The sequence below is a fragment of the Alexandromys fortis genome, unplaced genomic scaffold (genome assembly GCF_014885135.2).
Source record: "Alexandromys fortis isolate MF-2015 unplaced genomic scaffold, M_Fortis_MF-2015_v1.1 scaffold_53, whole genome shotgun sequence".
Classification (NCBI taxonomy): domain Eukaryota; kingdom Metazoa; phylum Chordata; class Mammalia; order Rodentia; family Cricetidae; genus Alexandromys; species Alexandromys fortis.
Window position 1 is genome coordinate 5946848 of NW_026067939.1, and position 25382 is coordinate 5972229.

The 25382-nt window shown below is 42.4% G+C and overlaps 3 protein-coding genes and 1 non-coding gene across 6 annotated transcripts in view; 2 read left to right on the plus strand and 2 right to left on the minus strand.

The window, feature by feature from the left end:
* The window catches only part of Smc4 (structural maintenance of chromosomes 4), a 33588-nt gene extending 27063 nt beyond the window's left edge, over window positions 1-6525 (plus strand). The window contains exons 17-24 of the mRNA XM_050147448.1: window positions 44-170; window positions 1252-1441; window positions 2240-2384; window positions 2629-2802; window positions 3542-3724; window positions 3834-4066; window positions 4952-5135; window positions 5325-6525. Coding sequence (XP_050003405.1) covers window positions 44-170; window positions 1252-1441; window positions 2240-2384; window positions 2629-2802; window positions 3542-3724; window positions 3834-4066; window positions 4952-5135; window positions 5325-5477 — 1389 coding nt within the window. The 3' untranslated portion in view covers window positions 5478-6525. The remainder of the gene's footprint in view (window positions 1-43; window positions 171-1251; window positions 1442-2239; window positions 2385-2628; window positions 2803-3541; window positions 3725-3833; window positions 4067-4951; window positions 5136-5324) is intronic.
* Window positions 6526-6769: 244 nt separating this feature from the next.
* Window positions 6770-18878, minus strand: Trim59 (tripartite motif containing 59). 3 transcript variants are annotated; one of them, XM_050147455.1, is made up of 3 exons: window positions 18751-18878; window positions 17754-17832; window positions 6770-9544 (listed from the first exon to the last, which is right to left on the minus strand). In XM_050147455.1, the coding sequence occupies exon 3, from the start codon at window positions 9539-9541 to the stop codon at window positions 8330-8332; it is 1212 nt and encodes a 403-aa protein (XP_050003412.1). In that variant the 5' UTR covers window positions 9542-9544; window positions 17754-17832; window positions 18751-18878; the 3' UTR covers window positions 6770-8329. The 3 variants fall into 3 exon arrangements, with proteins under 3 accessions (XP_050003412.1, XP_050003413.1, XP_050003411.1); XM_050147456.1 differs by lacking the exon at window positions 18751-18878 and adding an exon at window positions 18561-18582; XM_050147454.1 differs by lacking the exons at window positions 17754-17832; window positions 18751-18878 and adding an exon at window positions 15726-15869.
* LOC126504925 (uncharacterized) lies at window positions 18109-21258 on the plus strand. Its single transcript, XM_050147512.1, has 3 exons — window positions 18109-18410; window positions 18464-19511; window positions 20922-21258. Exons 1-3 carry the CDS (start codon window positions 18109-18111, stop codon window positions 20925-20927), a joined length of 1356 nt encoding a protein of 451 aa, XP_050003469.1. The 3' UTR covers window positions 20928-21258.
* A 4006-nt stretch (window positions 21259-25264) lies between these two features.
* Window positions 25265-25341, minus strand: LOC126504950 (small nucleolar RNA SNORD50). Its single transcript, XR_007592762.1, has one exon. It is a non-coding gene; the product is annotated as a small nucleolar RNA SNORD50 (small nucleolar RNA).
* Between the last annotated feature and the right edge of the window lie 41 nt (window positions 25342-25382).

A 25382-nucleotide genomic window follows, 5' to 3' on the forward strand; every position in this document is an offset into this window, starting at 1 on the left:
TACAAATTTAAAATACCATATAATTGCTAAATTATTTATATAGGGTTTATCAGAGCAAGAAGAGTATTTGACTGTACAAATTAAAGAACTGGAAGCTAATGTGCTTACTACAGCCCCTGATAAAAAGAAACAGAAACTGCTAGAAGAAAATGTCAGTGCTTTCAAAAAAGGTACGTTTTTAAAAATTTTTTTAATTTGCAGTAATCAAACAATTTGTAGAATAATAAATTATAGTTAAATCTCTTGCATGGCAGTATGCTGGCTTAAGTTAGCTTTTGGTGTTGTTTAATTCATTCAAGTCTAAATTCCTGTGAGATAAGGAAACTAATGCATTAAGTGGTTTGTGTAATTTGCCTACGGTCAGCCACATGATATGTGGCGATAAGGAAGTAGGTAGCATGCTCTGGAGCCAGTCGGTGTCCTTATGTTTCTGCTCAGTTTCTTCAGGATCGGCACGATTAGATTAATAGGTGTGGGCTAGAGAGGTGGTCTAGTGATTTGAGCACTGATTGTTCTTCCAGGGGACCTGCGCTCAATTCTCGTAACTCTAGTTTCAGAGGGCCCAGTACCCTCTTCTGACCTCTGAAGGCATACACAGTATATTTAGGTACATGCCAGGAAAAGACGCATCCACAAAATAAAGGAAAAAATACATTTAGAAATGAGAATTTGAAGAAAATAAATTACTCAAGAAGAACACACAGCAAGTAAACAGTAAAGCTACTTACTTGAAGACTTAGCTAATGCTTTCCTCGACTTTTTATTAGAACTCGTAGCTGTCAGAATAGAAGCTGAAGAAAGCAACGTGCAGTTGTCTTTGTACCTCACTTAGAGCCTTTGAGCATGTATTTCAGTGTATTCTGTTACTGCTCTTACTACACTTGAAATTCCATCTGTCGAACTGAGAAAGTGTCACTGCAATTGTCAACAGCTTGTATTCCACCTAATAAAGTCCACACCGTCAGGCTCAGTCACTGCCAGCAAAAGCCAATCAGTTCATCATTTATGCCTTCTACATTGCACAGCTAACTTTAGCTTATTTGACCTAAATAAACCTGGGCTGTGTTTTTGGAACAGGGGAGACCCACCAATTCATCTTGTTTCTTAACTTTGTAATAATGTGGAGGACTACTTAACCCAAAGAAAATACCCAGTTTCTCCAAACCTGAGAAAGATCTTAGGGCAAATATACATCCAACAAGTGATAATTACTAACAAAATGAATTCAGCTGTGTCATTTTTTAATTTTAGAATATGATGCTGTGGCTGAGAAAGCTGGTAAAGTAGAAGCCGAGGTTAAACGACTACATGATACCATCATAGAAATCAACAACCGAAAACTCAAGGCCCAACAAAACAAACTTGATATGATAAATAAACAGCTGGATGAATGTGCTTCTGCTATCACTAAAGCCCAAGTAGCAATCAAGACTGCTGACAGGTAGAATGTGTACCTCCCCAGCCTGCCCCCACCCCTGTCTAGACACTTTGAGAAAGGGAAAAAACTGAAAATGAAGATTTATTGTTTGTCTAATTCAAAAAGAACAAGTTGGTTAACAGTTGTATGCCTTAGAAAAGTTGGAGTTATGATTCATAACCCAGTTGTTCAAGGATAGACATTAAGTTACTCTGGCATAGAGAAGTAGAGCTAGGTCTTAATAAACAAGAAGTGGTGAGGAAAAGCTCTAAAGAAAATCTTTTTTTTTTTTATTTCTATATTGATCTATTTGACTAAAAGTAAGAAGCTAGAAAAAAATAATTTGTTAGGAGCAGAAAGTCTGTTTAAAAGATAGATCCTTTGGTTTCGTTTTTGTTTGTTTTGGCTTTTTGTTGCTGTTGTTTCCTTTTAAACCAACTGAACATGGTGACATACCTTGTAATCCCGAGAAGACAGGGTCAGGCAAATTGCTGTATTTCTGTGTGTTCATAGACACTTTTACATGAAGCCAGGTAGTGGTGGCACACGCCTTTAATCCCAGCACTCAGGAGGCAGAGGCAGGTGCAGGCAGACCTCTGTGAGTTTGAGGCCAGCCTGGTCTACAGAGCAAGTTCCAGGACAGCCAAGCTACACAGAGAAACCCTGTCTCAAAACAAAACAAAAATGCAGCTTACATGAACAGACCTTATGGAAATCTTTAATAAAACATACAACACCGTCTGTAAGTAGTTATATAAACAGAGAAACCTAAGATGGTTCAGTAAATCACATTGTCATAAATTGTGTTGTTTGCTTTTTTAGAAATCTTATAAAGGCGCAAGATTCTGTTGTCCGCACAGAGAAAGAAATAAAAGACACTGAGAAAGAAACAAATGACTTAAAAGCAGAACTAAAAGCTATTGAAGACAAAGCAGAAGAAGTCATAAAAAAAACAAATGCTGCTGAGGTAAGGTCTATTTCTGCCTTACAGGATAGAAGTCATTTGAAGCAATTAAAGTGTCGTGTATGTTAAATTTTTTGTGACTATTAAAAGTGTATAACAAAATAATGAGAACTTTCTGTGAATCAAATTTTACTAAAGTGAGACATGAAGAAAAATTGCTAACAATGTCTATGTAATATTAAAAAAAAAAAAAAAACCTATTTCACTTGTAAAGATGGTATTTGTCACAGTTGTTCTTGGTTTTTAGGAGTCATTGCCGGAAATCCAGAAAGAGCATCGTAATCTACTTCAGGAACTTAAAGTTATTCAAGAAAATGAACATGCTCTTCAGAAAGATGCTCTTAGTATTAAGTTGAAACTTGAGCAGATAGATGGCCACATTGCTGAACATAATTCTAAAATAAAATACTGGCAAAAAGAGGTGAGATTATTCCCATTTAATTGATTTTAAACCTTTTCTGTTGGCTCCAAAAATAGCTCAGTGATTAAGAGCACTCGCTCTTGTAGAAGACTCAGGTCAATTCCTAGCACTACATGGCAGATCACAACCATATAATTCTAGTTCCAGGGAATCTAATATCCTTTCCTATCCTCCAGGGACACCAGGCACATAAGTGGTCTATATATAAATAAACAAACACGCGTGCACACATGCAGATGAAACACTGGTACCATTTTTTTTAATTGCTTTTTGTTTTGTGGGGGCAGGTGTTTCTCTGGTTTTAAGTGTATGCTGTGATTCTTAATTCTATAATCACTTTTTATAAGGGATCTAATAGACAATTTAGAATTATTTAATACATAGAAATTAGTAATCATTAGAAGAGAGCAAGTACCTTCTCAGCCCAGACCTTATGTGCAAAGTAGTCATGGTTCATTCCGATATTGTTTTTATAGCTGTCATTGTTCATGTTTTGACTTAATAAACTTGTAGCTAGAGAGAGCCCACTGGTTACTAGTCCTTGCAGCTTTTGCAGAGGACTCACAGCTTGCTTCCTCAAACCAATATCAAATGGCTTAAAACCAACTCCACAGGATCTGATACCCTCTTCTGGGATCTATGGCATCTACAAACGTGGTATACACACATGCACACGCACACACACCCATACACAAGTAAAAGTAAATTTATCCTGTTTTGTCTTCTTAATTCTCTTTAGATTTCAAAAATAAAATTGCATCCTATAGAAGATAATCCTGTCGAAACAGTATCAGTTCTAAGCCCAGAAGATCTTGAAGCAATCAAGAATCCAGATTCTATAACAAATCAAATTGCAATTTTAGAAGCTCAGTGTCATGAAATGAAACCAAATCTTGGTGCCATAGCAGAATATAAAAAAAAGGTATGAGTGAATTGAATTTTGCTTAGTTTAAATTAAGACCTTTGGCTTTTGCATAATGAGCAATGCTAATTCTCAGATTTGTGTAAACTTTTTTTTATAATCTTCACAGGAAGAATTATATTTGCAAAGAGTAGCAGAATTGGACAAAATTACTTCTGAAAGAGATAATTTTAGACAGGCATATGAAGATCTTCGGAAACAAAGACTCAATGAATTTATGGCAGGATTCTATGTAATAACAAATAAGTTAAAGGAAAACTACCAGATGCTTACTTTGGGAGGGGACGCTGAACTCGAGCTTGTGGATAGTTTGGATCCTTTTTCTGAAGGAATCATGTTCAGGTTTGTAAGATTTGAATCCTCCATGTTTCCTGAATTAATATTTCTTGTGAGGGAAGTGTGAAGGTTGAAACTATAACTTCTTTTATTTGGTGATAAATACTAACTTGTTTATGTACCTTACGAGTTTACATCATAAAATATGTACAAATTATGTTATACAATGACTAGTTCATTAATTCATCTTTTAAAAATATTTTCTTCAATGCTAGATTCAATAATGCCAACATTTATAATCCTGGCTTATTACTACAGGGAGATGGGAGAAAAACAGAAACTCACAGGCCAGGTAGCCAGGTTTATACAGCAGTGAAATGACAAAGTAGAAAGGCTTTCTTTTAAACCCCTCCCCAATAGTTTTATTTATTACAAAATTGGTTAAGAGAAAATAACAAATAGTAGTTTACTGTTTTAATCTTAAAATTCTGGTAGATAAGTGGTGGCACATGGCTCTAATATTAGGCAGAGGCAGGCAGATCTTTGTGAGTTCAGGGCCAGTGTGATCTACAGACTGAGTTCCAGGACAGCCAGGATTATATAGAGAAACCCTGTGTCCAAAAACTTTAAAAATTCTGGTAGGTGTTTCTAACATGTTTGTCTTCCAATAACATTTCTGTAAACTAGGAATAAAAGACCAGCAGCCAGGCCATGGGGTGGGTGTGTACATGTAATCCCAGCACTCATTTGGTTTAGGCAGGAGGATCAGAAGTTTAAAGAAAAATAAAAGGCCATTACATACTGAGGTCACCCTGTTCAAAAAGCCAAAATCTAAATAATAGTATTTATGAAATGCAGCATGCGGATTTAGCAGGAAAAGTAGTTGTTAGTTATAGGAAACACTTCAGGAGTTTTACAAGGCAGTTCAGTAACATTTCTTCATTATTTTAGTGTTCGACCACCTAAGAAAAGTTGGAAGAAGATCTTTAACCTTTCAGGAGGAGAGAAAACCCTTAGTTCGTTGGCCTTAGTGTTTGCTCTTCACCACTACAAACCCACTCCCCTCTACTTCATGGATGAGATTGATGCAGCCCTGGATTTTAAAAATGTGTCGATTGTTGCATTTTACATATATGTGAGTAAATCTTTGGAAATTGTTTTATTTTTTGCTATCAGGATTTTCATTTTTACCCAAATTATTAAAATCAGCTTTCATGAATTAGCCATTGTCCCATGTTAATCATATCGTAATTACTGCCCACAAACTTTATGGAATAATATTTGCCTATTTATTATATAATTTGTCTTTTTCTTTTTTTTTTAGGAGCAAACCAAAAATGCCCAGTTCATAATAATTTCTCTCCGGAATAATATGTTTGAGATTTCAGATAGACTTATTGGAATTTACAAAACATACAATATTACAAAAAGTGTTGCGGTGAACCCAAAAGAAATTGCATCTAAAGGGCTTTGTTGAACTTGTTTATATTTAAGATTGTTCACAGTTAAATTGCCTAGATTATTTCTAGGTTTCTGTCTGTAACGAATTTTAAGTTGTACATTTTTCTACATTGTGTGATAATTGATTTTTGTTTTACTACTGATAATGTCTAAAACAAATTGTATCCATTTCTATATTATAAAAGTGAGTCTGGCTGGGTTTTTTTTTTTTTAACAATTCTTTGATTCCTTGGCAAATTGACAGCATGCCCCCAAGAATTAAAACAAAAGTAACCATCTCGCCTCTCCATCTTTCCAACACTTATTCAAAATTCATTCTTGTAGCATCAGGAAGGTGTGTCAGGAGTCTGCTCCACCCACAAAACGTTGATTGCTAGGAGTCACTAGCTCAAGGTCTCTGGCACACCATCATCAATGCCTCGCTGGAATGCCTTTTAGACATCCTGCTATTGTCAGGGAAGGGGGGCCTGATCCCGTGGTTCTTCTGCTGTACCAGTCCCTTCTAGCACTCCAGAAGGTCACAGTCAATCCAAGGCCAAGGATGTGAGTCTTGGCTGTAGCTGAGTCTTTAGCCACTGGGACTAACTCCTCAGGCTAGAAGCAGAGCTAGCTCTGGGTACAAGATATCAAGGCCAAGTACCATGCCTTTGGCGAGGGGTGGGACCATCCCAAGGGGGACAGGATCAACTCTCCTGCTGCAGGTTCTTTTTGTTTTGATTGGTAAGAGTGCGGTGGTGGCACTTGCCTTTAATCCCAGTTCAAGTTTAATCTGAGTTCAAGCCTAGGCTGTCTACAAGAGGTAGTTCCAGGACAGGCTCCAAAGATACAGAGAAACCCTGTCTTGAAAACACAAAAGTATATTACCCTGCAATCCCAGGGTAATGGTGGCAGGCCAGATTATGACTGAGGGTTGTGGGCTGCCTACATAGGCTAACCCAAACATAAAAGCAAATGTTTCCATGTCTAATGCTCATAAAGCCACCATGTACTCACTGTATTGCCTAAAGAATGTTATGCTACTAGAAATAAATTGGAATTTAGAAATAAATTGGAATTTAAAGTCAGCTATCATCAGGTGTGGTGGTATGCTATACAACACCTTTAATCCCAGCAGTCAGAGCCTGGTCTACTTAGTGAGTTCCTGTCTCCAAGTATTTGCCTTATTCAGTTTTTAAGGAATTAGTCAAATGCTTCCTATCATTATTCGTAATAAAGCACTACAAGTCGGCAGCATGCTACAAATATAAAAGTGAATGAAATTTGAGAGCTAACTTCTGTATAAAAATTCCAAAGCCAATTCCTAAGCCATTCAATAAAATATCAAGTTTATTCAAATATATTGTTACACATAAAACCCAGAATTTCCAAATGTGTTTTTTTGTACAATCTCAGCCAAATAGTAAAGATATAAAACAGTATATAATAACTTACCAGAAAACACTAAAAATTGTCAAGCCTTTAAGGTAATACTCGGCATATGCTTGTTTAGTTTGGAACGTACGTAAGTTTTGGTTAATAACTGATGAGAACATTCTCCTACCTAATATGGCACTGCATTACTTTGGTTTGTTGATCATCTGGACAAAGAAGTTAGTAGCCCCTTGAAAAACGTCTTAGCTAACATTCTTTGCTAATATTTACATTTAAAAATAGCACTCAGTGTGACCTATGTGTCTGTTAAAAACTGAACACTGTACCCCCTTCACCTCCATTCCATCTTCCAGATGGCCTCTATATATAATAATAATGCTGGATAAAATCTGATCTGTTAAGTGGACCTAATGATTAAACTTTTTTGCATACAGCATCCTGCTGGCATGTATGCCTACATGCCAGAAGAGAGCACCAGATCTCATGCATGGTCATGGAATCACACCATATGGTTGCTGGGAACTAAACACAGAACCTCTGGGAGAGCCATCTCTCCAGGCCCTAATGATCCCCAGAGCTAGGGATTCAAGAATAGCCCATTTGGGTATTTTAGTGACAGTGATCCAAAGTTACACTGCAAACATTCTAGTCCTTATTAAGGGAATTAAAGTTTGCCTTACTGAGATCTTTTAAGATCATCTAATTTATGGCAAATCATAATTCCCAGTACTTGGGCTATAGAGACCATTTTAAGATATAGTTTACGTGATTGTCATACATGTTTAATATACTTTTTATGTAAGAACAAGATTAAAACACTACAAAAGCAAAATAATTATTTTGCTTTCTGGTGCTGGAAACAAGGCAAGGGCTCCGCCTCGTTTTTAACCTGTTTGGTTTAGAGATGTCAATACAATACCCAGACTGACCCTGACTGAAGAGATTCTCTAGCCATTAAACTCAAATTCTAAACACAATCAAAGTTTCTATAAAATAAGTACTAGACACTTGGCATTATCCAAAAGCTCTATTTGGAATGAATGTTCTTGATTTATGTTTGACCAAAAAGATGTTTAAGCAATCCTAGCCTGAATCTTAAAACTTTTCCCACCTACATCTATACACTGAAAAGCTTCAAATAACATCAAGATAGATATGTGGGTCAAGGATCTTGTCAATTTTTTCTAATCTAATATCTACATATACAAAGAACTGCAAAGCTACTGTAGCATGTTATAGTTAAAAAAAAAAGATATGCTTGTTAAATTTAAAACTTAGACTATCAAGCCAAAAAATATTCAAATCAAAAATAATTTTCTAATTTGATTTGAATAATCTTTCAGATAATATATCATTTCTGGCACCATTTCTATCCAACCATGGAAGGTTTACCATATTTCTATGTAAGTTTGCTACTTATACTACCCAACTTCCATCTATCAATGGTTAGCCTCTGCTAAACAGGAGAAGCCCACTTAAAACTGTTCATTTGGGTTTTCAACGAGAAACTATTTTCAACATGATTTCCTTTAACAAATATAAAGTGTAGCATACCATATTTTTTAAGTCATTTAAGTTATTAGATAAACTTTGGTAAACAGACAAAGAGACCTCAGAGAAACATATTGAAGTGATTTCATTTAGGAAGGTGATTATGTGTTGGTTGAAAAAGAGTATCAACATTAATATCACTGAAATCAGTGAAACTACAGCAATATTTAAAATTTTAAAGAATTCGAGTTCTTTTTCATCCTTGTCAGGCCAGGAACATGGCATCCTTTTTGAAGAAATTCTCATTTCAGGAATGACAGCTTTCTTGATATGTCCAATTTCTGTTCTACTCCACTCTTCCTTTAATACTTTGCTTACTCGAGGATAAATTTCAACAGGCTGGACCTCGGGGAGTGGTCTCCGTTTCAACATGTGCACACGCTGGCGGACATCATCAATTTTTTCTAGGAATTTAAGTGGAGCCTCGTCTTGTAAAGATGTGGTCACTGTCATTAACTCCAGCTGCTGTTCTCTGATCTCCTTCACCCTTTCAATCTGCGGAGTGTATTCTTGATTGATCAGCTTGCCAACGTCATGGAGAGCTGCCAAAAACAATTTCTTTTTCTGTTCTAATGCATCACTAAGCTCCTTGAAATACTGAAGAACAAATTCCTTATCACCTTGAACCATTTTTTCAGAATGACACTTCTGTTCTTCAAGCTTTTCAATAAGACGGGTGATGTCTGTCCAGTGTGTGTCGGTTAACTGTTTAAACAGCTTCTGAGGTGTATCTTTTTCTTTCAGATAGGCACTTTGAAGGTCATCTATAGGGTGACCATGATGTTGGCCTATAGTAAGACAATGGCCACAAACTAATTTTTTATCTAGTAGGCAATAAACATTTAATGGTTGCCTGTAGTGTTCAGGGCAGGTGACAACATCTGGGTGGTCTTCTTGCTGGTACTTTTCAATAATTGCTCTCAATGCAAAATTTACAGGTAAGGATTCTATACCAGTTGAAGAAATTTCAATAATACTTCTGCAGTTAGGACACTTGAGTGGAATTCGCAAAGGCCTCCATATATAAAAGTTTCCAGTTGCCTGAAGAACATTTTCCAAACAATTTCTACAAAATGTATGAGAGCATGGTAGGACTCGAGGATCTTCGAAAATACTGTAACAAATGGGACATGTTAACTCGTCCTCAAAATTGTGCATTTCCTGTCAAGACAAAAAAAAAAGTATATGTAGCATACATGTGGTATTCTATGTAAGGTTTTAGGCATGACCTTCAAATTAAATGCAGTATTTGCCATTTAAAAGAAAAGCATTTTTAGATGACTCTTTGCAGTTCAACTCCTAATACATACTGAATAAGAGGACCATCTTAAAAGTATTCCACTGCTGGGCAGAGGTGGTGGACACCTTTAGTCCCAGCAATTGAGAGGCAGAGGCAGCAAATCTCTGAGTTCTAGGCTAGCCTGGTTTACAGAGCTAGTTTCAGGAAAGCCAAAGCTGTTACACAGAGAAACCCTGCCCCCCCAAAAAAAGAAAAAAAGGAAAAAAAAAACCCTTGAAATTAGTGAAACTGACTTTATGTACCAACTTAATAATTACAACTACTATATGCAAGTCTTTACATTATAAGATACTAAAGTAAAACGGCACTGTGTAATGTATAAAAAACTAATGACTAAGCAAGACTAAATAGATATTATATAGCATTAGGCTTAGCGAAATTATTCAATTTAAAGGGGAAAAAGTGTGGTTTTTTTTTTTTTGGTCTAAGATAAATGCTAGGGCTGAAGGCACAAGGCATCACAACTGGTTCAGTAATTCTTACAAACTCTTAACTTTTCTAGAAATTACTATTAAGATCAGCATACGGCAATTCCTATTTTTCTCTCTTTTCCTTTTGTCCTTTTGTGGTGCTAATAATCAAACTCAAGGCCTTGTACATGCTAGGCAGAGACTCAACCATGAGTTAACACAGCCCCAGATCCAAACATTTACTGCGGTTTTCTAAAGCAGTAATTTTTAACTTGAAAATTTTAAAGGGAAAAGTTCATTGGCAATAAAAATAGATTTGAAAAATGGGAGTTGATGATGGTGACAAGTACTGACTGAAAAATGAGAATCTAAAATAAATGAGAAAAGAAAACAAAGGATACCATTCATCTCTTTCCTCATTTAAAATTTTTGAGAGGCTTGGTGGTTATGACTGCAAACTTGTTCTTCCAGAGGATCAGAACTCAGCTCCCAGCACATCAGCTCACAACCACATACAAAACCAGTTCCAGAGTATCCACTTTCCTAGTACCTCTATATTCCTGCCCCACAACATACACATACACACACACATAACTAAAAATAACTTTTTAAAAATGTATTTCAAGAATATCCATGAAACAGAAAAAGGAATCCAGCAATAGTTCAGAAACTCATTTGATAGAGGGTGGACATCCATAAGCTGTTAATATTGCCAACAGAAGCTGGAAGATCTGCAGCCTGCTTTATAGTTTTACTTTTTGTTCTCAGCAGCAATAAACCTTAAAACTGCCTAGCCTCTGACAGGGAAAAATCAAGTACATCGCTGTTTAAAGAACCTTAAAGAAATCCTAGATTTGTTTTTTTGTTTTTGAGATGGAGTTTCTCTATGTAGGCTTGGCTGTCCTGGAACTCACTGTGTAGACCAAGTTGGACCAGGCTGGCCTTGAACTCACAGAGATCCACTTGCCTCTGCCTCCTGAGTCCTAGGTGTTCTTTACAAAGACTACAAAAGCTGACAAAACCTATATAAAACTAGTTCCAGATCAGAAGTTTTTAAGAACAGGGCTAGCATGCATTGAGGTCTGGCATTCTGTCATCACCAAGGAAAGTTTGTAGCCATAGCATTTGAAAGTACCTTTTATCTGTTTTAGCCTTAGCTCTAACATCAGTGAGACTACTGAGACTGCTAATACCCTAGAGTGAGTGTCTTTTTAACTTAATTTAACTACGGAGGCATTTTTACCTCGAGCACTTTACGAGATTTTAGAAGAATTTCTGTAACATATTATATATTAGAATGTAAGCCTCCCATTAGGTCAGAAATAGTACCTTAACAGCAGTCTTAAAAGCAATCTGGGCTTTTTAATAATAAACTGTTAGAGTATATATAAAGAGCCCATCAGGAAATATATCCTGTATTGTCTGGCTGACAATATTCAGGATCCATAATTACCAAGTTGTGGCATGTAGAGACTAAGTCTTGACCTGCACAGGATTCCAGGAAACTAATGATTGGGCAACAGTACAGAGATGACAGCCACTGAAGAGAAATACAAATAAATGGATGCCTAGAAGCCTTTACAACTTTACCCCACACCCACAGAGAGCGCTTAAGTCATACAAAAATTACCAAGAATAACAAACATGTTTCTCAGAGTACCAGTGATGTCAAAATACACAATGAAGGAATACAGAATAGTTCTTTGAAAGGAATAAAATTTAAGCAATGGACACATTTGATCCAGATTTAGTATCATTGGCTATTTGGTGTGTAGGTAGCAAAACTGGAAGACATTAGATTTTAGGACTAATTTGCTTACACATTAGATAGCGTCTAGTATTATTAAATCTTCAAAGTTCTATTTTATATCTCACAGAAATCTACGAAGGGGGCTGGAACATGATTCAGTGGGTAAACCATTTACCAATGTAAGCTCGAGGACCTGAGTTTGGATCCCCAGAAGCCATGCAAAGCTGAACACAGTACTTATCAATAAACCAAGCAAGCACCAGACACCAAGATGGAGGTAGAAGTGAAAAAAAGACCAACTCTACAAGAATTAGAAGGAGGGTTGCGTACATAGTTTACAAACATAAAACAAAGATCTCTGAGAATCCATTTGATGACCCAATAGCTCAACCTTTAAATTGTTAAGAAGTTTCCAAGCAAAGTATCAATGGTTTAACACAGGACTCTACATTCAGAAAATGAAGCAATACCAAATATTGATCTACAGACTGACATTATACTGGGGGTGACCGGGGGTTGGGGGAAACACTAAAATTTCCCTTAGTAAAGTCAAAGCTGGGTGTAGTGGTGCCCACTTGTAATCCTAGCACCCAGGAGGCAGAGGCAGGGGATCTCTGACTTCAAGGCCAGCCTGGCTGTCAGAGTGAATTCCAGGGCAGCCAGGGCTACAGAAAAACCTTGCCTCGAAAAGAAAAGAAAGAAGAAAAAGAAGCCAATACTCGATAAAAAATGTCAACTGTTTATTATCTTGAATGTGAGTCAGATGTGAGGATGTGCATCTCAGTAAGCATGGGATCAGAGGATAGCTTTCGGAAATGAGCTGTCGACTTCTTCCATGGGTTCCAATAATTAAATTCTGGTAATTAGGTTTATGTGACAAGCACTCAGTCACTGAACCATCTTGGGGGAAGAAACTTACATACATTATTTAGAAATTCAGACGTGAAGGTGGGCAGAGTCAGCTGCATGCCTTTCATCCCAAGCGCTTGGGGAACAGAAGCAGCTGGACTCTGCGAGTTCAAGGCAAGCCTGGAAGCACAGTGAGTTCCAGAGCAGGCAGAGACACACAGTAAGAACAGGCAGAGACACACAGTAAGAACAGGCAGAGACACACAGTAAGAACAGGCAGAGACACACAGTAAGAACAGGCAGAGACACAGTAAGAACAGGCAGACACACAGTAAGAACAGGCAGACACACAGTAAGAACAGGCAGAGACACACAGTAAGAACAGGCAGAGACACACAGTAAGAACAGGCAGAGACACAGTAAGAACAGGCAGAGACACAGTAAGAACAGGCAGAGACACAGTAAGAACAGGCAGAGACACACAGTAAGAACAGGCAGAGACACACAGTAAGAACAGGCAGAGACACACAGTAAGAACAGGCAGAGACACACAGTAAGAACCTATCTCAAAAAAAAAAAAAAGTGAAAACTAAAAAACAATGTTAGAAGATGAATATGATAGGTTTTAAAGAATAAGAACAGGGAGTAGAAAAAAGTATCCACCAACTTTTAATGCTAAGTTATTTTATTTAATCAGCATACAGCTAAAATGTAACAAACGATTAAAAGAAGAGAGTCAATCCTACAAGTGGCCAGGCAGAGATGTACCATGCAAACCAAGAAAATATCAACAATGCGATATGGCAGAAGAATTAAAAGTTTGAGGCCAGCCTGAGCTATATAAATGGGACCCTGAAGAACACAATTTCTGAAAAATAAAATAAAAACCCTGTAAGATCATAGTTACCCTTTATACATGCTGTTCTGTATATAACCTAGCTGCTACTCCTTTTATCAAGAGATAAAATCTGTGTACCACTACCACCACCCCCAGGAAATTTGTATAGGTCAAACGACTGCTTTGAGCACCGCTCTGACTTCTGGATATACGCCTCAAGAAGCCTATCAGTTCCTTTCCTGTTGTTATAAAACACTATGAGAAGACAGTTTACCATGGCTTACAGTTCCAGAGGGTTAGAGTCCACACCAGTGGGACAGAGCACAGCAGCGGGCGGCTGGAGTAGAAAACCAAGGGATCTTGAACAGCAGCAGGCATGGGATAGAGCAAACTGAAAAGTGAGGCAAGGCAAACCTTTCAACTCTCAAAGCCAGCTCCATTAACACAGTCTCCAGCAAGGCTACAACAGCGCCACCAACTGGGGACCAAGTGTCATGTCAAATGCCTAATCCCATTCAAACCACACTTACCAACTAGCAGCTATGCAACAAGTCTAGGCTACCTGGACTTTCAAAAACAGCACTAAGATGCCAGACATATTAGTACAAAGGCCGTCTTGGAAATAGCTAGCCAAGCTTTCAAGTGTTGTACAAAAACAGATAGCTAGCATACACACAAAGCAACAAGGAATGCTACTGTTAAAACATATTACAAAGCATCCATAAATTAAAGAAAAAAAAAAGTTTTACCCCAGAATCTGGTACCTGTGTGACTTATTCACATCTAACTATAAAAAACATTAGCAAAATCTCTAGTTAAAAAACAAAGCAGGTAGCCAGGTGGTGGTGGCACACACCTTTAATCCCAGCACTTGGGAGGTAGAGGCAGGCAGATCTCTGTGAGTTCGAGGCCAGCCTGGTCTACAGGAGCTAGTTCCAGGACAGGCTCCAAAGCCACAGAGAAACCCTGTCTCGAAAAAAACAAACAAACAAACAAACAAACAAAAAACAAAAGTAGGTATTGCCAAGTAAAAAGAGAGAATAACAGACCCATTAAAAAGAAGCTATAGCTAAGCACAGTAGACCACTCCAGCTACCCCAGAGGCCAAGATAGGAACAACATTTCCTAGGCCAGCCTAGGGTAATCGAGCCAGAACTCATTAAAAAAAAAATCAGGAAAAGCAGAATAAAATAAGTGGAGAAAATTTTAAGAAAAACTTACTAAAGTTAAAAAAAAAAAAACAAGTTACAGGTCAGGTGGTGGCCGGGCGGTGGTGGCGCACGCCTTTAATCCCAGCACTCGGGAGGCAGAGGCAGGCGGATCTCTGTGAGTTCGAGACCAGCCTGGTCTACAGAGCTAGTTCCAGGACAGGCTCCAAAGCCACAGAGAAACCCTGTCTCGAAAAACAAAAAAAAAAAAACAAAAAAAAAAATGCAACAGGTCAGGTGGTGGTGGCGCACACCTTTAATCCCAGCACTTGGGAGGCAGAGGCAGGCGGATCTCTGTGAGTTCGAGACCAGCCTGGTCTACAGAGCTAGTTCCAGGACAGGCTCCAAAGCCACAGAGAAACCCTGTCTCGAAAAACAAAAAAAAAAAAACAAAAAAAAAAATGCAACAGGTCAGGTGGTGGTGGCGCACACCTTTAATCCCAGCACTTGGGAGGCAGAGGCAGGCGGACCTCTGGGTTCGAGGCCAGCCTGGTCTACAAGAGCTAGTTCCGGGACAGGCTCCAAAAACTACAGAGAAACCCTGTCTTGGAAGAAAAAAAAAAGTCACTGTGTTAGTAATCTCTTTGGGATGACCAACAATCTCTAGCCCCTTGGGTACCCAATTCCCCTCCTCTTGAATGTGAATTAGATACAGTGACTCCTGCCATACAAAATGCAGAAAGAACTTCTCAGAGTTCCCACTACCTAAACATTCCAAGCTCATCTGGTACTGTCAGGAGCCAGCACATTTAAACCTAATGCTTAACAAGGAATAAAAACCAGTAAACAAATATGTGAAGATGCTTCAGGCCCTGAACGCCACAACTGCAGCGGGGGCAACTTCACAGCAAGCACGACCCTCAGACACCTAACAGCCACTCTGCATTCCTGAATTGGGGGTAAGTCGTGATGAAGCAATACTTTAACAAAGGATCCTAACCAAGAGAGCCACACATGATGGCAATATAGAGAGCTGTGTGGAGCCACCTGATGGTACTGGCTCCCGCCCTCCGCGATCCCGAAAGCGAGTGCTCTCTGTGATAACGCAATGATTGTCAGCAGCTTGCATATGCGTGGACCTATGGGCAATGCCCACCTGGCAATCCGGGGTTGGTAGCCCATGCCTGCTTAAGGGCTGGGAGAGGTTTGCCCAGGGGGAAAGAGGAAAGAGGGGAAGAGAAAGAGAGTTACAATTGTTAAAAAAGGTCCTGAATAAAACTGCTAGCAACAAGAGCTCCGGCTGGACGTGACACCTAACCAAGAGAGAAAGAACACTGCATGCACTGAGAAGAGGAAAAATACATAGAAAAAGAACAAAAGCAGGGAGAGCCCAGAGTAGAGAGCATCTTGCATCGCTCTGCACGAATACATCTCACAGTCTACGCAAATTCAGCGTTCAAACCCTGAACAAACCCATTCAAATGACTGAAACTGACCCAGGACAATAATGCAAACCATGTGGGGAATTTTACAGGTTAGAATGGGGAGGGAGGGGCAAGGCAAGCTCTCTAAGTTCTTCAAGTCATGAAACAATTTCTCGCTCATATGTACCAGAATACAAATAAGTATGCAAATTTCAAGACAATGTAGTACGATCCCCAAAACCTGCAAAGATAGTACAAACTAAAAAGAAACTAATTTCCAAAAATGAAGACTTTATAAACTCCTGAGCCCTGGGCTGTACTCCAGCACAGCGCCACATTACACTTCACAGTCTCTGAAGAAATACAGTTAGCACTCCAGAGCTCAGTGACTTACTTGCCACAGGCCTTCTGGTGAGTCAGCCAGAAGTCTGGGAAAAAGTGCGGTGGTGCCATCACCCTGCCAGGGCCTCACAGCACTGTGGCCCTAACTGATAAAATCTCTCCGTGAAACTACAAATTTAATTCAGAGCTGCTTCGATTAACCAGTACACACCTTTAACCCTAACACCTGGGGTGCCGAAGTGGGCAGGCCTCTGTGAGTTTGGGGTCAGCCTGGTCTACAGAGCTAATTCTAGGACAGCCAAGGCTACACAAAGAACCCAGTCCTGAAAACCAAAACAAAAAAACAAACAAAAAAAAAACTTCAAAGTGAAAATATATTTGATGGAAAACACTTGCTGAAAAACAAACTCCATATATACACTACCTAAAGTCAAACTTTTACTTTACCAAGCTAAATTCAGTACCTTGGGTCACAAGAAATGGATGTAGACGGATGTTAATGCTGGCAGGAAGGAACTGGAATAATAAATCCAGTCTGCAAATGTATAAATGATAAAGTACACACACCATTTGTGTGCATGCCTTCAGATGCAGTCTTGTAAAACTTTACATAAAAGTGAAAATTTTGCAGGGCAGTGGTGATGGCACGTGCCTTTTTCCCAGCAGAGGCGGGAGAATTTCTACGAGTTCAAGGACACCCTGAACTACAAAGCAAGTTCCAAGACGGCTAGGGCTGTTACACAGAGAAACCCTGTCTCAAATCCACCCTGCCCACACATACACCAAAGAAGAAAATCTTTTAGGAAGAGGAACTGGTGGCACCTTTAATCCCAGCACTCCAGAAGGCAGAAGCAGGTGGAGCTCTAAATTTGAGGCTAAACTGGTCTACAGTAAAAGTTCTGGGACAGCCAGGGCTACACAAGAAACCCTGCCTTGGAAAAAAAAAAAAATAAGCCCAAGGGGTTGGAGAGATGACTCAGAGGTTAAGAGCACTGACTGCTCTTCCAGAGGTCCTGAATTTCCAGCAACCAAATGGTGGCTCAAAAACTGTATGTAATAAGATCTGGTGCCCCCTTCTGGCCTGCAGGGAGACATGCAGGTAGAACATTGTATATATAATAAATAGGGGGGGGGGAGGTGAAAGTCTTTGAAGTCAAATGACAGTTGTTTCTCGCATTACACCTCCTCCATAAGATGGTTAGAATTTTATACACCACCAATATACATCTTTTTTCAGGATATTTTAAATTTTACATCATAGCCCAGACCACACACTGTAAAAATGTACACCTAACTTATCGGAGCTTACCTGGCTTGTTGATTGATCTCCTGATCTGGATACTGAATATATTTTATCTTCTCCAACTTTTCCAGGTTCTTTTGTTATTCTAAAATCAAAACAATTAATGTTTCAGATTTTGTAAGAAAAAAAAGGAGAGGAAAATTGCATCGGGAAGGTTGTTCACGAATTCTGCGGCTTATCTACACTAGAGCCCGATGGTTGGTTGGCTATTTCTTGTTTAGTAGAAAAGTAGTGACGCCAACAGCCACAACAGCCTGCAGGGAACACAACTTTCATCTGGAAAACCCCAACAATTTTGCCACACAAAAGGACTTTTTTCAACGTAAGGCATCTGTGAGTCTGGACCGTTTTAACCAATGGAATGACGGGTACTAAACACTCACGGTTCGGCTTGGTGGCTTGGCTGAGACCGTTTGCCCTCGCCGAGGACCTGGCCTCGACAGTTTACCAGGATGGCCTTGAACTCACAAGGACCCTGGCTCTGCGCTGGGACTACCGGCGTCCACTACAGTGCGCAGCTAGCTACAAAGTCTGGGCTGTTGAACCACGAAAAACACCCGCGCGCACCGACTTCCCCAGTTCGCAACTAAGAACCGAAGTTATCCGCATCAACGCGCCTCCCCCGCCTGTCTCTGCGAGGCCGTGGGACTCCGTTCCACCTACGCGGGTGCCCATCTGTAAAATGGGCAGAAGCTCTACGCGAACCCCAAACAAAGAAGCAGCTCAAGATGGCAGTCGTCCCCGCCCCTCCTCCGGGATGTCCCGGCTTCAACCGTCCCGCCTGGTCCTGCGGGGTCCGCTCGCCTCACCCACCGGCCGCCACCGGCCGCCAAGAGTCCGCCTGCAGCTCCGCGCCGCCGCTCCCCACGGCGCGCGTGGGACGAAAGCCACGGCCGCGGCGCCCAGCCCCGCCTCCCGCTCCTCCGGTCCCGGGCGGATGCAGTCGGGCAGCCGGGCTCGCAGCCACCCCGTCGGGGCCCGACCGCAGCCGGCGCGTACTCACCGCGAGGCTGGCGACGGCGCGCGCGGCGGAGGCTCTGGGGCAGCCTGGAGCGACGGTGCGAGCCGCTCCCCCGAGTCTTCAGCGGCCCGGGAGGGGCGGAGCCTGCGGGCGCCGCCGCCGCCTCCGAGCGGCTTTCGCCCGCGCCGCCTCGGCCAATGAGAGGGCGCGGGCGGCCTTTGAAAGTCAACGGCCGCGGGCCGGGCGCCTGCGCCCTGGGCGCCGCGGAGGAGCTCGGGGGTCGCGGCTCGGAGCGGGAGGGCCGGGGGGTGGGGCGAGCGGCCCGGGACGCCCGCGGCTTCTGGAGGCGGCTCGGCCCGACTGCTTATTACTGGCGACCACGCCCGCGCGCGCTGGCCCGGGCCACGCGGAGCCTTCCATTGTTACCTCACAGTTCCAGGCTCCCGCCGGCCGCTGAAGTCACCGCCTGGAGGGCACGTCCTCCGCCCGCCCCGCCGAGGCCTCGGGCCCCCCTTCCCTGGTGTCCCCTCCCGCCACCACCCCCAGTTGGGGCGCGCTCGGCGGGACTGGCGCCTGCTCCCCGCCCTGTCCCCGCAGGCTGTCCCTGGCCGCCCACCCTCGCCTCTCCAGCACGGGGGACCAGGGAGCGCAGCCGTCGTCTTCCCGCTCGCTCCCGGCCCCGGCTCCTCTCCCGAGTGCCCTTCGAAGTCGCACTCACTCCCGAGTTACGTGCGCGGGGCTCCACTCCGTGCATCGCTGGACGCCCAAGTTTTAAGCTTCTATTCGGGAGACCTCAGAAATCAGTAAGAACAGAAACCAAGATAAGATTAACGGAGGCCTGAGGCGCTCTCAGCAGTCCTCACCGATTCAGTTACCTAAGAAGGTGGAAGTTGTGGGTCCCGGGGACACCCGCAGATAGCTCCGCGGTTCCGCTTTACAGATCTGTTCCAAACTTTGAAGTCAGCCTGATGGCTTTTTAACTTCGCCATCATTCTAGGCTGCGACTGTCTTTCCAGAGCGATACATGCACTGCACGTACATGTTTGTTTCTCTTAAGAAATTGTGACTTGGAGAGGTGGCCCAGCAATGAACCGCTCTTCCTTCTCTTGATGAGGACCGGGGTTAGGGTCCCCGTACCCACACGGCAGCTCACAGCCGTCAGCAACCCCAGTTACAGGGTATCCCGTGCAGTCTTCTGCCCACCCACTCCGCTGGCAACAGGCGTGCATTTGGAGCATCCACACATATGCAGGTCAACACGCGCGCAGATTTTTAAGATTTTAAAATCATTTAAACGTGTAATCACCTCTAGGATTAATGGCGAGTATTGAGGAGTAGTGATGTTTTGAGTTACTATTTACGCCACCGGCTTTCACCTCCGTGCTTCCTTACTTCAAGAAGACAGAAGCTGCACTCACGGGTTGTTGTTTTCCCAAAAGCTCTAACACATGAAGGAGTAAGAAGCAGAAGGGGGAAAGTATGTTAGTCCCCAAAACTGAGGCGCACAGAGATCGGACAGATGCCCTGATGGAAGAAGGTCACATTATCAAAGAAGGGCAGGGTCCTTAGTGGCAGTGTTAGCCTGAGATTCCAACTCCTGGAAGACGGAGGCAGGAAGAGTCCTAGTTACCCGCGCGTGTGGGCTGCGTAGCTAATTCCAAGCCAACCTATGATACACAGCAAGACAGACCTTATCTCGGAGACAGGATGGAAGACGGGGAGGAGAAGGAGGGCAGAGAAAGGAAGAAAACGCCATAGCTGCGCCTTCAAAGAACATGCCTTAGAGGTTCATAAAGTTCTCCACGCGGCCAAAGATTTCTGCAACCAGACGTGGGGGAAGGGCAGAGAGGTCGAGGAAAGGAGCCTTAGAAACAATGAGGCTCCACAATGGCCAGCGTGACGTACTGACATATATGTGAATCATGACATGCTCTCCATAGAGGGTAGTGCTGGCCTGGGAAAGAGAGAACAGAGAATTAAACTAATTAAGAAATTCAAACAAATTAAGATCAAGGCTTAAAAGCAATAAACCAAAAGATCCCATGTGGAGGTGCTTGGTCCTCCCAAAAACTTAGTCTGCAAAAAAATGGTCAGCTGCTTTGGGTCTCTTCCTAGATAATATTTCCATTATGATATATGCACTCCCAACAATCCCTTTGTGATCTAATTTAAAAGAACAGAATAAAGGTAATGAATATTCGCATTTGTTACAGGTATAGCATGGGAGAGCTGGTGACATAAAGCGTGAATTCTGGGCTGGGCGTGCGGCCCGTGCTCACCTGGAACGGTCAGTCCTCAGCCCTGAAAGCTAATCAGCTGTGTGTGCTGACTTCTTGGCGCTCCACAGAGGCCTTGCTCGACACATTCTGACTTGAGCCCTGAAGCAGGAGGTCTCAGCACTGGCTGCTCACCCAGGATCCAGTCCCATCCCCCACAGGGCAGCTCACAACCATCACAGGGAATCTGGCTCTTCTGAGATCATCAGGCTTGCATGTGGCTCACACATACATGCATGTTACAAAGCACACCCGGTCACATTAAATAAACAGGTAGGCTTGGGTTTTTTGTTTCGTTTGTTTTGTTGCTGCTGTTTTGCTTGACCCTAAGCAACTCAGCAGTTGGAGCACTTTACTCTTCTTCCATCACAAGCGCCTGAGTTCAGTGCCCAGGATGGAAGTGGACCCTACACAACACCCTGTGACTCTAATGCTGTCGCCTGGCTCTGTGGACACCCCCACGTGTCTGGTAATCACTCATAAACATAAAGAATAGAAACGGGAGGAAGCCCGCATCCTTTCTTAGAAGAACAGTACATTTCTGAAGGAATGACAACCAGCATAGATTTGTATAAGGCACAAATTCTAGGGCAGTTACTAAAAGATAACAGGGAAAAGCCAGTAGAAGCTAAGGCTTCCCTCAAAGATCTTGTTGGTCTGAATTCATTGTAGCCCCAACTAGTCTCAGGCTAGCAAGGTCACTTTCCAGTCTTCATACCTGAAGGAGATCCTTCCCACAAGAATCTCTCCTTTTTCACACAGGAAAATACAGGCCCATTGGCCCTGTTTAAGTCAGAGTTCCTCAAGAGATTTCATCTTGCGGTCATCAACACACCAGCCCAGCCTAACTGGAGAAGGCACTTAACACCGTGGGAGTCGGCAAGTCAGCGTGCACAACTGTGTGGTTAGGAGTGGACTCCAGGTCAAATGTGGTGGTTCATATCTGTAATCACAGTATTTGGGAAGCTAGGCAGGAAGATTGCTGCAAGTTAGAGGCCAGCATGAACTATAGGATGAGTTTGAGGACAACCTGGACTACACGGTTGGGACCTTATCTCAAAACAACACAAGTAAAAAGAACATTCTCTGTCTGTAATGCTTTTCATCGCGGTGGGAAGACAGATTTAATAGTATATGCCTGTAATGTCAGCACTGGGGAAACTGAGGCAAGAGGACAGCCATTAATTAAAGAACAGCCTGGATACTGATGAGCCCCTGACTCTAAATTGATAAATAAATACCCTTGGTTAATCAAAATTGTCCTTGTGTCTTTGTAACCTATTTAAGATTTCAGGCCCAGGGAAAATGTTTCTTTTGCTTGTTTTGTTCTCTAAGAAGCCATGAATGTCACAGGATGATAACTTTGTTGCCACCAGCTAAGGAATTGGGTAGGAATCTCACAAGTTCTTCCTTTCTAGCATGTATTGCTTTAAACAATGTTAGCCACAGCTTCAAGATAGATGATTTCTAACACCAGGTGCATTGTGAGGCTGATCATGGTTTACAAGTAGAACCCAGGCACTCAGAGAGTGGTGAGGGAGGGGGCCTAGACTCTCATCAAAGAGTGGTGAGGGAGGGGGCCTAGACTCTCATCCTCAGGTATTCAGGGTTGACAGAAGACTAGAGCGAACTCTCTAGGAAAGGGCTGAGGGGCTGCCTTCAGTACTCCCCTTTTTCCTAGTATCTGCCCTTCACCTAAAACCTAGAAAAAGGTCAGCCTAAGACTGTGGCATCCACTAGATCCTTGGTTAATCCAAGAGGAAAACCATCATTGCACTGGTGGGTGCTAAGGTGGGTGCCAAAGGTCCTACCCAGTTGTGCCAACTAGGGGGCCAAATAAGCCTCTGCAGAGGCATACTAAGAGTCAATGTCAGAGGCAGAGACGGACAGATCTCTGTGAGTTAAAGGCCTACAGAGCGAGTTCCAGGACGTAATGAGCCTACAGTACTGCTCAGTCACTAGGTTGGGTAATGTTCAGGTGTGATGCCCCCGGTGGTACACTACCTGGAAAGTAATAGGTTTTCTATAGCCCAAATAATAGGCTTCTCTGCCCACGCAGTAAGCCAGATCAAGCCTAATTGAAAAAGTAGAATAGGTTTATTTGAGCAAATCAACGCCCAGGTAATAGTCCAGAGATAGTCCAGAGACAGAGACTGGAGAAGTCACACACCCAAACTAAAGCAGGGAGGTTATATAGCTTTGTAGGCAGGGGATGGTGACTTGTCTACCACAAGCTGGGTTTGTGCCCAAGTATGTTATAAAAAATTGAATGCTTTAGGTGGGAACTTGGGCTGCTGGTAACTTAGGGGAGGAGCTGCCATAGCCACCAAGAATGCAGAAAGGCAGGAATGGGGCTTCTCAGACCATGCAGGAGCTGCAGGAGAGCTGGAGGTTCCAACAGAACAGGAAGAAGCAATGACTCCAAAAGTCATGAACCTGACTTCATCTCCTCCAGGGAAAATCTTTCTCTACTAAGTAGGTTTTCTGAGCAGTCGTTCCCCCTAGAACTTCATAGATGAGCACCGAAGCTACCCATCCCTTTACCTCTCCAGCCCCTCCCTTGCCCCTCCCAAATCAATATCTCTTCTTTAAATATATGTAAATATAGATAATGTGCAAAATCTCTTTACCTTGGCCCATGTGCACACGAGTCCTGGGCTGACCACGTGGAATTATGGGTAGGTGTGTGGGAACTCTTCCCTGGAGAAAACTGACTCTTCCTATCTCAGCAGTCATGGCCCTCCTGTAGCTCGTTATGTTGGAGTGGAACCACGTGGAATTTCCCTGTCTGCATTGGCATTTCAATCCGTGTCGTTATTTGCCATTGTTGCTCAGGCAACTACATTGCTGCAAGTTCATGGGTGTGCTGTCCCTGCTATGTCTAGGGGACAGAATCTCACAGCTGACTTCCAGGACCTCTGGCTCCTATAATCTTTCTGCCCCTGAGCCTTAAGTGTAGGTGCTACATTGCAGATGTATCAGTTGGGATGAGGGACCCCACAGTTCTTTCTGCATTTTGGGTTTTTTTTATTTATTTATTAAAGATTTCTGTCTCTTCCCCACCGCCGCCTCCCCTTTCCCAATCAAGTCCCCCTCCCTCATCAGCCCAAAGAGCAATCAGGGTTCCCTGCCCTGTGGGAAGTCCAAGGACCACCCACCTCCATCCAGGTCTAGTAAGGTGAGCATCCACGAAACTGCCTAGGCTCCCACGAAACCAATAGGTCCAGTAGAATCAAAAACCCGTTGCCATTGTTCTTGAGGTCTCAGTAGTCCTCCTTGTCCGCTATGTTCAGCGAGACCAGTTTTGACCCAGGCTTTTTCAGACCCAGGCCAGCTGGCCTTGGTGAGTTCCTGATAGAACATCCCCATTGTCTCAGTGTATGGGTGCACCCCTCGCGGTCCTGAGTTCCTTGCTTGTGCTCTCTCTCCTTCTGCTCCTGATTTGGACCTTGAGATTTCAGTCCGGTGCTCCAATGTGGGTCTCTGTCTCTGTCTCCTTTCATCGCCTGATGAAGTTTAATATTCAGGAGGATGCCTATATGATTTTCTTTGGGTTCTCCTTCTTATTTAGCTTCTCTAAGAACCCGACTTATAGGTTCAATGTCCTTTATTTATGGCTAGAAACCAAATATGAGTGAGAACATCCCATGTTCCTCTTTTTGGGTCTGGCTTACCTCACTCAGGATGGTGTTTTCTATTTCCATCCATTTGCCTGCAAACTTCAAGAAGTCCTTGTTTTTTACTGCTGAGTAGTACTCTAATATGTATATATTCCATACTTTCTTCATCCATTCTTCAATTGAAGGGCATCTAGGTTGTTTCTAGGTTCTGGCTATTACAAACAATGCTGCTATGAACATACTTTTGTTGTGTGATAAGGCCTCTCTTGGGTATATTCCCAAGAGTGGTATTGCTGGGTCCATGGGTAGGTTGATCCCGAATTTTCTGAGAAACCGCCACACTGCTTTCCAGAGTGTTTGCACAAGTTTGTATTCCCACCAGCAATGGATGAGTGTACCCATTTCTCCACAACCTCTCCAGCAAAGGCTATCATTGGTGTTTTTTATTTTCGCCATTCTGACAGGTGTAAGATGGTATCTTAAAGTTGTCTTGATTTGCATTTCCCCGATCGCTAAGGAAGTTGAGCATTTCCTTAAGTGTCTTTGGCCATTTGAACTTCTTCTGTTGAGAGATCTCTGTTCAGCTCGGTGCCCCCATTTTATAATTGGGTTGATTAGCCTTTTCGGTCTAGTTTCTTGAGTTCTTTATATATTTTGGAGATCAGACCTTTGCCAGATCCGTAATTTTGATTTTTTTCAACAGCAATTTCAGATTTGGGATAGGATCATCACAGATTTACTCTCTGCATTTTGAACTTGTAGATCTCTACTGTGGTCT